The 15,808-nt window shown below is 43.7% G+C and overlaps 3 protein-coding genes across 4 annotated transcripts in view; 1 reads left to right on the forward strand and 2 right to left on the reverse strand.

The window, feature by feature from the left end:
* The window catches only part of TTC1 (tetratricopeptide repeat domain 1), a 57,535-nt gene that overhangs the window by 40,773 nt on the left and 954 nt on the right, over positions 1-15,808 (forward strand). For both annotated transcript variants that reach the window (XM_012461059.2, XM_012461060.2), the window contains exon 7: positions 1,521-1,575. In XM_012461059.2, the coding sequence (XP_012316482.2) occupies positions 1,521-1,575 (55 nt within the window). The remainder of the gene's footprint in view (positions 1-1,520; positions 1,576-15,808) is intronic.
* On the reverse strand, positions 10,096-10,408 carry LOC110568574 (thymosin beta-10). The gene has a single exon (XM_064376500.1). The coding sequence runs from the start codon at positions 10,333-10,335 to the stop codon at positions 10,201-10,203; it is 135 nt and encodes a 44-aa protein (XP_064232570.1). The 5' UTR covers positions 10,336-10,408; the 3' UTR covers positions 10,096-10,200.
* Positions 14,303-15,808, reverse strand: part of PWWP2A (PWWP domain containing 2A) — a 66,673-nt gene continuing 65,167 nt past the window's right edge. The window contains exon 3 of the mRNA XM_012461057.2: positions 14,303-14,820. Within this exon, the coding sequence (XP_012316480.1) occupies positions 14,768-14,820 (53 nt within the window). The 3' untranslated portion in view covers positions 14,303-14,767. The remainder of the gene's footprint in view (positions 14,821-15,808) is intronic.

Consider the following 15,808-nt stretch of genomic DNA (forward strand, 5'->3'; position numbering starts at 1 on the left):
GCTTATCAAGATATATGGGAGGCCAGGCACAACAGCTCATGCCTGTAATCCCAGCACTTCAGGAGGTCGCATTGGGGAGATCACTTGAGACCAGGAGTTTGAGACCTGCCTGGCAAACACAAAAAAACCCCATCTCTTCTAAAAATATAAAAAATTAGCCGGGGTGGTGGTACACACCTGTAATCCTTGCTACTCGGGAGGCCAAGGCTGGAGAATTGCTTGAACTCAGAAGGCAGAGGTTGCAGTGAGCTAAGATCGTACCACTGCACTTCAGCCTGGGCGACAGAGAAGATCACTGAGCCCACGAGTTGGAGGCTACAGTGAGCTGTGATTGCATTACTGCATTCCATTATGGGCAACAGCTTAAGACCTTGTCTCTTAAAAACAAACAAACAAACAAAAGACTAATCTCTGTCAGTAGTTCTCAACTGGGGCAGTTCTCAGGAACATTTGGCAGTGTCTGCAGACATTCTGATTGTCATGACTGGGAAAGTCCTGCAATCTAGTGAGTATACATAAGGGATGCTGCTAAAAATCCCACAATGCACAGGGAGACCCCACAACAAAGAGTTATCCATCCTACATGTCAGTGGTGCCAGGGTTGAGAAACCCTGAGCTAGATGATTATTGAAGAACGTCCAGCCAGGCACATGGCTCACACCTGTAATCCTATCACTTGGGAGGCTGAGGCAGGAGGATCACTTGAGCCTAGGAGTTCAAGGCCAGCCTGGGCAACAGAGTGAGACCCCTGTCTCTAAAAGAAAAAAAGAAAAAGAACATCCAAGATTGATATGACCTTTTCTCAACAAATTAGATTGTATAAAGAAGGGACTTCAACTTAGAAAATACAAATTAATAAAAGTTAAAAATACAAATATCATTCATAATCCCACCATCTAATTATAACACTGTAAACATCTGATATGTATCCTTTCAGACTTTTTCTCTATGTATTTATTCATTAAATTTGTATCAGTGCCCTCCTTTAGTGTAGGCATTCTATTAAGAACTGGAAATAGAGCAAACAAAACTTTTTTGTTGTTGTTTGAGACAGGGTCTCTGTCACCCAGGCTGGAGAGCAGTGGCACAGTTGTAGCTCACTGCACCCTCAACCTCCCAGATTCAACCAACCCTCCCATCTCAGCCTCCTGAGTAGCTGTGACTACAGACACATGCCACCACAGCCAGCTGATTTTTGTATTTCTTGTAGAGATGGTGTTTCGCCATGTTGCCCAAGGTGGTCTCAAACTCCTGAGCTGAGCAATCCTCCCAACTCAACCTCCAAAAGTGCTGGGATTACAGAAGTCACTGCACCTGACCCAAACAGAACTTTTGTCTTTAAATAGCTCACCCACAAACACAAATACTTGGGTTTCTTTTTTTTCTTTATTTAATAGGATCATAGACATAGATTCAACTTGATCTTAATTCCGTATTAGGATTCTCATGTTTCTCAAATTCGAAATAAAGTCAAAGGATTTTTTTTTTTTACGAACCCTTGTTTCTCCTCTTTTCCTCAGAGATTGCCTAAGCAAATTGAAGAACGTAATGAAAGACTAAAAGAAGAGATGTTAGGTAAGCTTACTTCTTACTTTCACTTGGTCATAAACAGCTAGGAATCTAGGATGGGGACATCATGAATACTAGAGAAGAACACAACAGTTAGAAATAGTTTCGGACTCTGCCTTTACTGTGGGCTGCAGTGCCACAAGGCTACTGACTTCTGAGTTATTTTGACCCCAGAAGGGGCAGCATGGCTTAGAGAGGGTATCAGCTTTTTCAGAAACCAAATTTCCTTTTTGTTTTTCTTGGAAATTTTTCTTGCCTTCAAGAATTTAAGCATAATTCAGTTTCCCGGGATTATGCTTACATGGGATTAAAAATCCTAGGATACTACCAACCTGTATTTCGGATGACAATTACATAAAAACAGTTGAGTTTCTTCACTGAATTATCACTCCTTGAGTTTCATTAGGATGCAGTCAAGATCATGAGAATTTTTACTTAGAAAATGGCACTCAAAGTCCCTTTAGTGTTTGAGAACACATGAGAGGGCAGGAATTGGGAGTAAAGGGAAAGAAGCCTGGGGGTAGGGGTCGGGCAAATGGATTCATTGATCCATGTTTAGTTATTTCTCGTATTTGCCAAAGCATTTTCCAGTTGGAATCAGAGAACCTCCCACGAGCAGTCTGCTTGATTAAGAGGAGTGAAGGTTCCTGAACACAGACTTAAGTCTGTTCCACTTGTAACCTGTCTGATATTTTGCTGGTCAAGATCTGCCATGTATTTTCCTTTATGACTATTTTCTAACTCTGTTATTTGAATTACATTTAATAAATTGCAGTCATGTGACCCTAAAGGAAAAATTATTTAAAATAAGTTGGGCCTGCCTGCCATTTATGGCCTTCAGACATCAGTATCCAGAGAATGGGAACAGATTTCTCAAAGGATCATTCTGATAGCCAAGTTGATTGAGAGGAGGCCATTAACCTAGACTGTTCAGAGTCTTTTGGCCCCGCTGGGTAGACCCAGGTTGTAAGAATTGCTGCTTCAGACTTGAGATAGCTCTGGAGCCTTCCCTAGATTTTCCAAAAAAGAAGGGGGGTGGTGAGCTTTTCCCCTAATTTACATATTTAATTAAACTTGGCTGGGCACAGTGGCTCCTGGGTAATCCCAACACTTTAGGAGGCCAAGGTGGGAGGATTGCTTGAGCCCAGGAGTTCAAGGCCAGCCTGGACAACATGGTAAAACCCCATCTCTACAAAAAATTAGCCAGGCCTGGTGGCATGTGCCTGCCTGTAGTCCCACCTACCTACATGGGAGGATCACTTGAGCCCAAGAGTTCAAGGTTGCAGTGAGGTATGATGGTGTCACCACACTCCAGCCTGGGCAACAGAGCACATGAGACTCTGTCTCAAAAAAGAGAAGAGGGAAAAGAGCATTTTCTCACCTATTTTTATTAACAGTGATGTTTTATTTTGGCAAAAAAAATATATATTTGCATTTAGTATTTGAATTTCCTGCCAAAAAAGATAACCTTGTGAATGGCCACAGTGGATCTGGAAGGTGTTGATCTCTTAATCCATTTTTTTAAAAGCAGTCTAGTAAGGGACTGGTGCAAACTGAATCTTACTGCCTATTATTAGTTCCAGGTGCAATTAAAACTTTCATTTGTCCTTGTCTTTATAAATTCTAATGCATCAGAGTTTTCTGTCTCCAAGGCTTTGGGATTTTCTTATGTCATTCTCTTCATTTGAAAAAATTCAGATTTAATTCATTCCCTCAGTTGCTTCTAAAATGAATTCACCTACCATTAGACTTAACCAGCTTAAGTTGCTTGGTAAATAATGTGTGTTGTTACACATGAGTAGTTTGAATGTGCAGGTTCCTTTTTTCCCTTAATGAATATAAAAATCATGAATAATATACTGCCCTAGGTGTTACCCCACAGTAGATAACCTAGAAGAGAGAAAGCACTCTTTACATGGAATTTCAGCCCCCACAAGAACTTTTGTGTTATTCTTTCCTCCTTGTTACAGATGACGTAACTTTAGTTCATATTCTGTGAGATCCCTGGAGGCTAGACATTCTGAATGCAAATTAATATCATTTAGAAGTTCTGAGCAAGCTTTTCACAGTGGACTGCATGATCTTTATGCTAGTTCCTGTTAACTTAATGGCTTCTATGAAGGATAAGCAGTTAAAAATTCTAAAAATCAGGTAGTGTGGGCTGGGTGTAGTGGCTCATACCTGTAATCCCAGCAATTTGGGAAGCCAAGCCCAAGAGTTCGAGACTAGCCTGGGCAACATGGCAAAACCCTGTCACTACAAAAATTAGCCACGTGTGCTGGTGTGCACCTGTAGTCCTAAGCTACTCAGGAGACTGAGGTGGGAGGATCACTTGGGCCCAGGAGGTCAAGACTTCAGTGAGCCACAGTCATGTCACCGCACTCAAGCCTGGGTGACAGAGTGAGACCCTGTCTTTAAAAAAAAGAAAATTATAAAATCAGGTAGTGTGATGCCTATAGCTTTTGTTCTTTTTATTCAGGGTCACTTTAGCTATTCAGGGTCTTTTGTGGTTCCAGACAAATTTTAGGGTTTTTCTATTTCTGTGAAGAATGTCATCGGTGTTTTGACAGGGATTACATTGAATCTGTAGATCACTTTGAGTAGTACAAAATGGGTTTTTATTTAGATTTGTTCAGTATTCTTTAACTTGATTTTTCTTTCATCTCTGCAATTTCCTTTTTATTAGAAAAAAGAGCTATTTACCCATGGGGGGAAAAATCCTGAAAGGAATTACTAGTGGGTAGAACAGTTATTTGCTTTGCCCTTTCTAGCCTATCATTTATAATCTTTAGAACATAAGACCCAGGGTGGCCATTAGTCTTAGTGGCACAGTCCTTGCTGGTCACAGAAGATGATCATGATAGCTTCAAGACGATCCCTTGAGGAAAGTGGTCAGCAGCTGGATTGGTGTCTTTTTAATGTCCTTTTCTCTGGAATAATTAGCCTTACAGCCATAATAACCAAGGAATATAAGGAGTTTTGTTGTTGTTTTTTTCTTTTGAGATGGGGTCTCGCTCTGTCACCAGGCTGGAGTGCAATGGCGCAATCTCAGCTCACTACAACCTCCGCCTCCTGGGTTCAAGCGATTCTTCCACCTTAGCCTCCTGAGTAGCTGGGATTAAAGGCATGCACCACCATACCCAGCTAATTGTTTTGTATTTTTAGTAGAGACAGAGTTTCTCCATGTTGGTCAGGCTGGTCTTGAACTTTCAACCTTAGGTGATCCATGCGTCTCGGCCTCCCAAAGTGCCGGGATTACAGGCCTGAGCCACTGTGCCCGGCCCCAGAATATAAGGTTTAAAAAGACTTAAGGGCATGTATGGTTGATGGTGTGATGAGATGGAAATAGAGACCCTGGACATAGCATCCCAACAGGCACAGAGCATTTTTGAGCAATTAGTCATTGATGCTCTATTTGCTTTTTCCTAATGATTTCACAGTTTTCTTAAACAGCTGGAAAAAAAAATTGGCCAGGTACAGTAGCTCATGTCTGTAATCTTAACATTTGGGGAGGCCAAGGTGGAAGGATTGCTTGAGCCCAGCAGTTCGAGACCAGCCTGGGCAACATGGCAAGACCCCCATCTCTGCAAAAAATTTTAGAAATTAGCCAGGCGTGGTAGCACAAGTCTGTGGTCCCAGCTACTTGGGAGGTTGAGGTAGATCACTTTAGTCCAAGAGGTCAAGTCTGCAATGTTATGATAGTGCCAGCCTGGGCAACAGAGCCTAGACCTTGTCTCAAAAACAAAGAAAGAAAAATGAAAAGAAAAATCTCATGTGAAACCACAATATAGGAAAAAAAGTAGAGTTTTATATAAATGCAAATGTACAGTATAGCATTTATAATCAGAATAATCAGGTAAGTTCGAGGACCAAAGATTTGAAGTAAGGTTGTATATGGCAGACACAGACTTTATGAGTATATCTGAGCCTTTATGGGTATATTTCACTGTTTCAATTTTACAGGATTAAATATTTTGCTCACATAGGTAAATAGTAAAAAAACATATAAAAGTAAAATTGATGAGACACTTTCAGCAACCTTGAAGCTCCTCTGCTCAACTGTAAGATACTTAGGACAAATTCCTAGTGTTACTGCTCTGCCCTCAGGAGTACCTTGAGAGGTGTGGCTGTGTCACCTTATGGGAAGAGTGCCTTCCTGGGTGTTGGTTCTTCGCACAGGAGCTGGTGACATGAGTCATTCTTTTTGGCAGCCATGCTGGGAGGGCAAGAGATTTGTACTTGGGATGATGCTGTGGGTCTCTAAACAAGCTTTGCTCCCAAACAAAAGAATATAGGGTAAAGACATCTGTCTCATTTGCAAATTATTTTGTCCTATATGCTGGCCCAGCCAAGAAGTCTTTCAAGCAAGTGAAATTGTCAATAAAATCTGTATATGTATATTTTTGGTTCTTCCTTGATCTGTCATCTCAGTTTATTGAACTATAAGGTAGCAGATAGAATCATCTACTTTCTCCAAAAAGTAACTACTTTTCACATTGTCTAACAGGGAAGCTCTACCCAGGCAGCTTGATCCTTCTAATCACTAGAGATGGATGTTTACAATTCATTTTTTAATATAAGCCCTCTCATCACGATTCTAATCACCAGTTGCAAAGCAAGTTACCTTTTGGGGCTGCATCTCAGATACGGTGCCCAGAACATCAGCACCTGAGAACCTGCCAAAAATGCATGATATCAGGCCCTGCTCCAGACCTACTGAATCAGAGATTTAGGATGGAGCTCAACAATCTAAGTTTTAACCCCTCAAAGTGTTTCTGATGCACACTCAACTTTAATGACCCTGATGAGTTGAGAGACGGAGTGTAGAGGCAGTCAGGTGAGGGATAAAAGGCCAGAGGAGGGCATGGCCAGGAGGGGCATTCAGTTCTGCTCCAAGAGACACCTCATACCTGAGCAAAAGCAGGCATGACACTGAGTTTTATCTTTTCTTCTTTGTTTTGTAGCTGCAGCAGAGAAAAACTAGAAAGCAAACGTTTCAGAATGTGTGGTCTTTCAATTCACTAGACTGCAGATCTCAGCTCTGTATTTGGACAAGTTGCCACTAGAGGAATAGAGTCAGTCACATTACCACTTACTGGGTGTGCAGGGGATACCAGGCTTCTCTTGCCCCAGATCCTGGGTAGGGAGTATGACCCAAAACACAAGTATGGCTTCTGTTTGGACCATTCCATGAGATGCTGCTCTTCCTACCTTAACCAAGAGCTGCCTGGTGCCTATCCCCACCTTGACCTAGAGCAGCTACTTGAAAGTTACTTACTTCCCTCAAAGAAACCATAGACACAAAGACAGGGCATTGCCCCAGTAATCCACCTTCCTTTCACTAGCACCTGCTGCTGCTCCCTGCCCTGACCACTGTGGCACACATGTGGGCCTTGTTCATAATCCAACCCAGGTTTTCCACTTACCTTCACTTTCCAGGAACATATTCCTTGTCTCCTGATTCCTAAAGTCATGCAGTTGTTTACTCCTGGCCACTAGCAATCTGATGAGGGCTCATTGTGAACTGAATTAAGCATACCATCTGGAGCTGGGCATGGTGACTCGTGTCTGTAATCCTAGCATATTGGGAGGCCTAGGTAAAAAGATCACTTTACGCAGCGGTGATGGGGTGTCAAGACTTCAGTTGAAGAGTTCAAGACCAGCCTAGGCAGCATAGCAAGACCCTGTCTTAACAAAAAATGAGAAATGAGCCAGGCGTGTGGCATGTGCCTGTAGTTCCAGCTACTTGGGAGGCTAAGGTGGGAGGATTGCTTGAGCTAGGTGGTCAAAGCTGCAGTGAGCTGTGATGGTGTCACTGCATGCCAGTCTGGGCAACAAAGTGAGACCCTGTCTCAAAAGAAAAAATATTATCTTGTATTAGTGCCACAGTCAAGAGCTACATATGGAGGTAGAATTAACACATCATTGCTAAGTTCAGCATATTCTTCTGGCTAGACCTGAGTATTGTGTGCTTTCTGCTTTGCAAGTAGTAGAAGGTCCTAGAATCAGCTCTCTCATTGAGGCTCACAAGAAAGACTGACTTGTTACTGCCTCTTTTAAGGCTGCTGAAGCTATACATGTAAGTACAGAAACCCAGAGTCTTTTTTTTTTTCCACATTTCTCTTCGTGCTACTCTGGCTAATACTGTCATTACAGACTGCACACTTGCAGTATTTTGCACTCTGGCCACATTCCATAAGAAACTAATTCCTTGTTGTGGTTGGTTGTTCCTCAGTAGGGGATATCAGTAGATTTTCAGTTCTTTGCTTTTTTCTTGATTTCTTAATTGCTATCCTGAGGCTTCTCCTAGGAGAATAGTTCCCACTCCTTTGAAAGTACTTGGTAAGGCTTCTTTCAGCCCTCCAATTTACCCAAGGTCTAATAGAGGCATACCTCAGAGGTGTTGCAGGTTCAGTTCCAGACCAGCACAATGAAGCGAGTCACAAGAATTTTTTAGTTTCCCAGTGCATATAAAAGTTATGTTTATGCTGGGCGTGGTGGCTCGTGCCTGTAGTCCCAGCTACTCGGGAGGCTGAGGTGGGAGGATCGCTTGAGCCCAGGAGTTCTGGGCTGTAGGGCACTATGCTGATTGGGTGTCCACACTAAGTTCGGCATCAATATGGTGACCTTCCCAGAGCGGGGGACCACCAGGTTGCCTCAGGAGGGGTGAACCGACCCAGGTCGGAAACAGAGCAGGTCAAAACTCCCGTGCTGATCAGTAGAGGGATCGCACCTGTGAATAGCCACTGCACTCCAGCCTGGGCAACATAGCGAGACCCCATCTCAAAAAGAAAAGAAAAAAAAAAGCTATGTTTACATAACACTATAGTCTATTAAGTGTGCAACAGCACTGTGTCTAAAAAAACAATGTACATAACTCAATTTTAAAACACTAAAAAATTACTAAAAAATGCTGACAATGATCTCAGCCTTCAGAGAGTTGTAATCATTTTTGCTGGAGGGCCTTGCCCCCATGTGGATGGCTACTGACTGATCAGGGTGGTAGTTGCTAAACACTGGGGTATCTGTGGCAGTATCTTTAAATAAGATAGCAAGGAAGTTTGCCATATCAGCTGCTTCTTCCTTTCATGAAAGATTTCTCAGTAGCATGTAAAGCTGTTTGATAGCATTTTACCCACAATAGTTCTTCCAGTATCGGACTTGGTCCTCTCAAACCCTGCCACCGCTTTATCAGCTAAGGTTATGTAATATTTTTGGCGTTTGTTTTTTGTTTTTTGACACAGAGTCTCACTCTGTAGCCCAGGCTGGAGTGCAGTGGTGCAATCTCGGCTCACTGCAACCTCCGCCTCCTGGGTTCAAGAGATTCTCCTGCCTCAGCCTCCTCAGTAGTGCATGCCACCACACCTGGCTAATTTTTTATTTTTGTAGAGATGGGGTCTCGCCATGTTGGCCAGGCTGGTCTCAAACTCCTGATCTCAAGTGATCTGGCTACCTAAGCCTCCCAAAGTGCTGGGATTATAAGCATGAGCCACTGAGCCCAGCCAGTTTATATAATATTCTAAATCCTTTGTTGTCACTTCAACAGTGTCACAACATCTCAAAAAACCACTTTTTTTGTTCATCCACAGCAAGCAACTTGTCATTCGAGTTTTATCATGAAATTGCAGCAATTCAGTCACATCTTCAAGCTCCACTTCAAAATCAAGTTATGTTGTTATTCTCACCACATCTGCAGCAACTTCCTCCGCTGAAGTCTTCACCCCCTCAAAGTCATCCATGAGGGTTGAAATAACTCCTTTCAAACTGCTGTTAATGTTGGTATTTTGACCATCTCAGCAGCCATAGCCATATGAAGTGTATTTCTTAAATAATGAGACTAAAAAGTCAAAATTACTCCTTGTTCATCTCAGAGCTCCTCAGTGACCAGGCACATTGTCGGTAAGCAGCAATTTTTTGAAAGAAATCTTGTTCTCTGAACAGTAGGTCTCAACAATGGGCTTAAAATACTCAGTAAATTATTCTATAAATAGATATGCTGTCATCCAGGCTTTGTTGTTCCATTCCTAGAGCACAGGCAGAGTAGATTTAGCATCATTCTTAAGGGCCCTAAGATTTTTGGAATGGTAATTAGGCACTGGCTTAAACTTAAAGTCACCAGCTACATTATCCCCTAACAAGAGAGTCAGCCCGTCCTTTGAAACCAGGCATTGAATGACTTTCGCCTGTTGCTATGAAAGTACTATATGGCATCTTATTTGAATATAGTGCTGTTTCATCTACACTGAAAACATGTTTAGTGTGGCCACCTTCATCAGTGATCTTAGCTAAAGCTTCTGGATAACTTTTGGCAGCTTCTATTTCAGCATTTGGTGTTTCACTTTGCACTTTTATGTTATGGAGATGGCTTCTTTTCTTTTTCTTTTTTTTTTTTTTGCCATGAGGTGTGTTTTATTTTCATTATTCATACAAATAATTTTCTATAATATCCCGGGGCAAACCGGAGAATTTGGCAGTCCGATTGTGGGGGGTCCCTTCAGAGACCCACAGGCCGGTGGCATCGGCCCAGGTTCACAGTGCAGCTTGTGGCTCGTGTCCATCTTGCAGGTGGCTCTTCCTCCACATCAGGACTAGGGTCTCGAAGATGACGGGGGCAGGAAATCCTCCAGGCTCTTAGGAAATTTCACTCCGCTTCTCCTGCTCAATGGTCTCTTTGGTCGGCAGGGTGTTCTTCTCCTGCGTCTCCGTTTTCTTCAGCTTGGCCTTATCGAAGCTGGCGATTTCTCCCATGTCTGGTTTATCTGCCATTTTCTTAAAACAATCCGTACGGTCCCGCTCCAAGCCCGGGATCCTGGTGCTCCCACTCGTGTTGCTGCAGCAAGAGACCGAGATGGCTTCTTTTCTTAAAACAGCTTCCTCATTCAACCTTGGTAGGATTGAAGAGAGTTAGGGCCTTGCTGTGGTAATCCAAGGCTTTGGCTTAAGGGTATGTTGTGGCTGGTTTGATCTCCTATCCAGACACCTAGAACTTTCTCCATAAAAGCAAGAAGACTGTTTTGCTTTCTTATTCATGTGTTCATTGAAGTAGCACTTTTAATTTTGTTATTTTTATAAAGTCTGGCTCTTCCTTTTACTTGAACACTTAAAGGACATTACAAGATTATTACTTGACCTAATTTCAATATTAGGGAATAGGGAAGCCTCAGGGAATAGGGAAGCCTGAGGAGAGGGAGAGATACAGGGAACAACTGGTCGGGGAGCAGTCAGAACATGCGCAGCACTTACCGATTCAGTTAGCTGTCTTACGTGGGTGCAGTTCTTGGCACCCCAAAACAACTACAATAGTAACCTCACAGATCATTGATTACAGATCAGCATAACAGATATAATAATAATGAAAAGGTTTGAAATATGAGAATTACCAAAATATGACACAGAGACACAAAATGAGCACATGCTATTGGAAAAATGGTGCCGATAGACTTGCTCAGTGCAGGATTACCACACATCTTCAATTTGTAAAAACCACAGTATCTGTAAAGCACAAAAAAGCAAAGCACAACAAAATGAAGTCTGCCTGTATAAGAATTTGAATTGGGCATGAATTTTATCCTTTCTGTGCCTTTTGCTCAGAGAAAAGCTACAGTGAGCAGCATGCCTTAGTTTCCTGCCTCACAGGGGGAAATGTATTAGAATTCAGTTGTATGCAATTTGGTTCATCTAAACAGAGAAGAAAGTCCCAACGGAGCTATTCCATTGAATCCATGCCCGAGTGATCTTAAGGAGATGAAAACAAACAGCATTCCTGGTTTTGCTCAGAGTAAACTGCCTGGTGTACAGTCAGTAATCTCCAAAGAGAAATTATGCATAACAAATCAACTGGGTTATTGTGATATGCTACTTGGCAGAGAAGTTAGTATTTATCAACTGAATCCAGTAGCAAGCACCGATCCCTGTTTCTAAACATTCTTGTCTAAGCACAAGCAGCTTTGGACTCTTCTCTTTGCCATGGGATCTAGTCTAATAGAAGAGATCCTAATAGGGACATGTGGACATGTTCAGGCTGAGTGAAGGTTCCACGTGTGCTATAGGTGGAAACAAGGAAACCTCATTGATTACTGTCCAGATTGGGAAGACAGAATTTGACAGCCAGTGGAAAGTGTGGCAGATAGGCTAGTTTGGCAGAGGATCCTATTTGGATACAAGGAAGCTGCTGTAGCCTCTGAGCACCCAACCTGACTATGTAGCAGGCAGAAAAATTTGTGGGTGTGTGAGTGTGCATGTATTTAGGAGCCTGAGCTGTACTGAAGCCTGTTGCTTCTCTGTCATCAGCACAAACAGCAAAAGGTAAATTTTTCAGTCACTAAAAACTTGTTGATTCTACCATACTGTTTTGCCCTTTTATGTTCCACTGACCACACTCTGGCTTCAGAGCCCAACTACCCAAGCACTGTAGAAATGTTAACGTTTGTTCAGTGAATAAATGGCCTCTTTCCCATAATGAGGGACTAACTTTCTGTCAGAACCACCCCCGTGGTCTCCCCTTCTTGTTCTTTCTTCGTTTTGCCACAGGATTACTAACCCAGAATGCTTAGTTCTCAAGCCGTCAGTGGCCTCCTATGGCATGGGAACCATAGGCTGATGGGCCTGGCTCAGGAGAGCCTGGCAGGAGGCACCTGCCTGCCCCGCTTCAGCCCCGTTGGACCCATGGCTTGCCTGCCTGCCTCTGTCCATTGGCTCACGCTGTTGTTGCTTGCACTGACACCACCTCTGTCTCAGATGGTTGCAGTCCTATGGCCTTTGGTGCCTGATTCAAGTGCAATCTCTTACACAAAGATAGACCAAATCTCCTCTTTCCTGCACTCCTTTCCTCTCTTCCTGCTCCAGCTGGAAGAAATCCTCCCCTTCCTGACTCTTAGAGCATTTTATAACTCAGCTACATATGAGTTGTTTTTGTATGTCTTTCCTTCCTTTTCAAATTCTGAACTTGTTTTGGTGCATAGACCGTGCCACGCATCTTTGCGTCTCCACCACACACAGCAAGTGCCACACATGTCATCGGTACGTGTTGGTTGAATCAATCTATGTCGGGTGACCTTAGGTCTTCTCTAATGCAGACTGTTTATTCATGTGTCTTTTATTAGGTGTCTGCTACCTGCCAGGTATTAGATATATGTAGTCTCATTTAGAAAGCAGAATTTTGCATTTTCTATTCTATTCTGTAAGTGATGGTTGGTGACACTATTGTGGAATATTATAAAGGCAGAGATACTGGAATTGAAGGAAAAAGAATAATTACATGTTAGTTTGGGTCGTCCAAAAAATAGAAGCCAAGATAGGATTAGAAGTACGAGAGATTTATTGGGGAAAACATCTGCAAGGGAAAATGGGGCTGGGAGCTGGAGGATGTTGGCAGAGCTGACAGACCCCTGTGGAGGAGGAAGGCGGGGAGAGAGGAAGTTTTCCACTGAAGTGTGATGCTGAGAAAGTTTCAGCAAAGCCATTGGGGAGCCACTGCTGCCCATCAAACGAGTCCCTGGTCAGCTCCTGGCATGCTCAGGTGTTGGGTGGGAGCAGCACGTGGGAAGGGTGGCCTCTGCATGAATGTGCTGATGGATATTAGAGTGCAGCCACTCTGTCCCTTGCATTTGGAGAAGCACATCTTCACGACTGCCACACCATAGAATCAACCAAGCTAAAAATTCAAAGGTAGTTTGTGGCAGACAGGCCCATTCGCCAGTTAGGCAAAGTGAGGGCCTGAGAAAGAGAATTCTTCCTCTTACTGGCAGTTTGAAGTCATATTTGCAGTCCTAGCTTGGAATGATATTCCTGCAGTAGAGGGAAACCTCCTTTAGTGCAGACCAGCCTAAAGCCAAACCATTGCTGCCTGAGGACGCTGCCATCTCCAGCACAGTGACATAGCCATCGTCCTGGACCTATTCCCATCCCCTACAACACTGTGGCATGTGGCTTTCCTGAAAAGCCTTCCTCATCCCACTGCAAGGTCGGAAAGCACACTTCAGTCTTTTGTATCTGCCTCCCCACTGGACTGTGAGCATTGCACGTCGAAACTATTATTCTTTACATCCCATTGGCTCACATAATAGATGCCAAGTAAAATCTCCAGTTTGTACTTTAAATTGTTTTTCTGGCACTGGAGATGGGCTTGCAGTGATTTGCTCTATCCAGGTAGTGGCCCTGGGCTCAGTGGACCATCCAGAGTACCTGGACCAGAGGCTTCTCCACCACGGAGCTCTGCCCCTCCTCGGGACTCTGATGTGAGTGGTTCTTGAGACTCATTCTCACTTCACTCACTCCATGTCACAAGAGCCAAGGATTTCTCAGTACCAGCATTTTATTGGGCCACTCTTAATGGTTCTCCCACCCCACCCCCATCCACTTTTTCCAACCCCAGGACAAACTGCCAGCGTTCTTGATTGGCGTTCTTGATTGGCGTTGCTAACTCAGGTTGCCCTGAGGCTGCCCTATCTTTCTCTTACTTGTTGTGAGCCCCTCCCTATACTGCCTGAGGCTGTGCTGCTCCCACGTGCAGGCACCCAGGGTTTATGCCAGTGACACAAGCAGTAGCACTGAGCGTGTGTGTCCCAGGTTTAGGTTTGGGAAGCCAGCCTGGAGAACAGCTGTCCCAGATTCTGGGAGCTTTCTCAATTGAATGTTTTATCCCAAGATGGACTGGCCTTTCTCTGGACATGGTGAGCCTCTTTGGGCTCGTTCTTAAGCCCAAGACCAAAAGTTCTCACCATAAGTAATAGGAAGGCCTTTAAAATGTAAAGGCCATGCGTCTTTTTTGCTCTGTTACCCAGGCTGGAGTGCAGTGGCATGATCATGGCTCACTGCAGCTCTGAACTCCTTGGGCTCAAGCAGTCCTCCTACCTCAGCCTGCACGTAGCTGTGACAACAGGCGTGTACCACCACACCTAGCTAATTTTTAAATTTTTGTAGAGACAGGATCTCCCTATGTTGCCCAGGCTGGTCTCAAACTCCTAGGCTCAAGTGATCCTCTTAATAGCTCACGGTGAGAACTTTTGGTCTTGAACTCCTGTGCTCAAGTGTTACTTCCACCTCAGCCTCCCAAAGTGCTGGGATTACAAGTGTGAGCCACTGCACCCAGCCAAGGCCATGCATCTTGAAGTTCTTTACCTGAGCTTTACTCTAAGATAAGAGGCTGCAGAGTGAGAAAAGCTGCTAAGAAGTGGGAAGGAGCCTGTACCTCTGGTGATTAGGGATTTCTCTTTTCATCTTCCCCCATTCTCACCTCCACTGGAAGCAGACCTGCAAGAAAAACTGCAGTTTAGAAAGGGTTGAAACTGTTTACTCACCTATCCCAGCCAAAATTTTTTGGAACATTCCTAGTTTCAGATGTTCCATTCCACTGCTCTGTAAATCCCTTTAGATTTCTGAAATGTTCTAGAAATTCCAACTTCTGACATACTAACTCCATAACCCTCTTATATCTTAAAAACAGCATCGGAACTGTTAGTTTTTTGTTTTATTTAAAAAAATTTTTGTAGAGATAAGCGTCTCACCACATTGCTTGGGCTGGTCTTGAACTCCTGGGCTCACACCATCCTCTCAACCTCAGCTTCCCAAAGTGCTGGGATTACAGGTGTGAGTCACCACACTTGGCAAGAACTGTTGGTTATATACCATGACTTTTTCTTTTTTTTTTAGACAGTCTCGCTCTGTCGCCCAGGCTGGAGTGCAGTGGCGTGATCTCAGCTCACTGCAACCTCCACCTCCTGGGTTGAAGCGATTGTCCTGCCTCAGCTGGGACTACAGGTGCATGCCACCACGCTCAGCTAATTTTTGGATTTTTAGTAGAGATAAAGTTTCACCATGTTGGCCAGGCTGGTCTTGAACTCCTGACCTCAAGTGATCCACTCACCTCGGCCTCCTTAAGTGCTGGGATTACAGGTGTGAGCCACCGTACCCACCTATATACCTCACCCGAGTCATGAGTAAATAAAGCCTGAAACTTGAGGAGCCTGGACTATTAAAGTCCTATTGAGGTTGCTGTGCAAATGAACAAGATCCCATTTCTAAGAAATTGTTAGTTTGGTATAGAAGCTAAGGATTTGCTTAGGAAAGCAGGAAGCTCTTGAGTGTGAATCCAGGCTCAGTGGAAATTTGCTGAGTTAAATTAAATTTAGCAGGTGGCTGCTGCTGTTCTAGAGAGAAGAGACTTGGAGGGACCTCTGCCCTCACTACCAGGCAGACCTGGCTTGGCACGATGCTGTGAGCACCACTGGAACAGCAGTTG

The sequence above is a fragment of the Aotus nancymaae genome, unplaced genomic scaffold, assembly GCF_030222135.1.
Source record: "Aotus nancymaae isolate 86718 unplaced genomic scaffold, 86718_ANA_hifiasm-v0.15.2.pri h1tg000015l_0, whole genome shotgun sequence".
NCBI classification, from domain to species: domain Eukaryota; kingdom Metazoa; phylum Chordata; class Mammalia; order Primates; family Aotidae; genus Aotus; species Aotus nancymaae.

Coding starts and splice junctions, on each gene's coding strand:
- LOC110568574 (XM_064376500.1), bottom strand. CDS start 10,335: ATGGCAGATAAACCAGACATGGGAGAAATCGCCAGCTTCGATAAGGCC.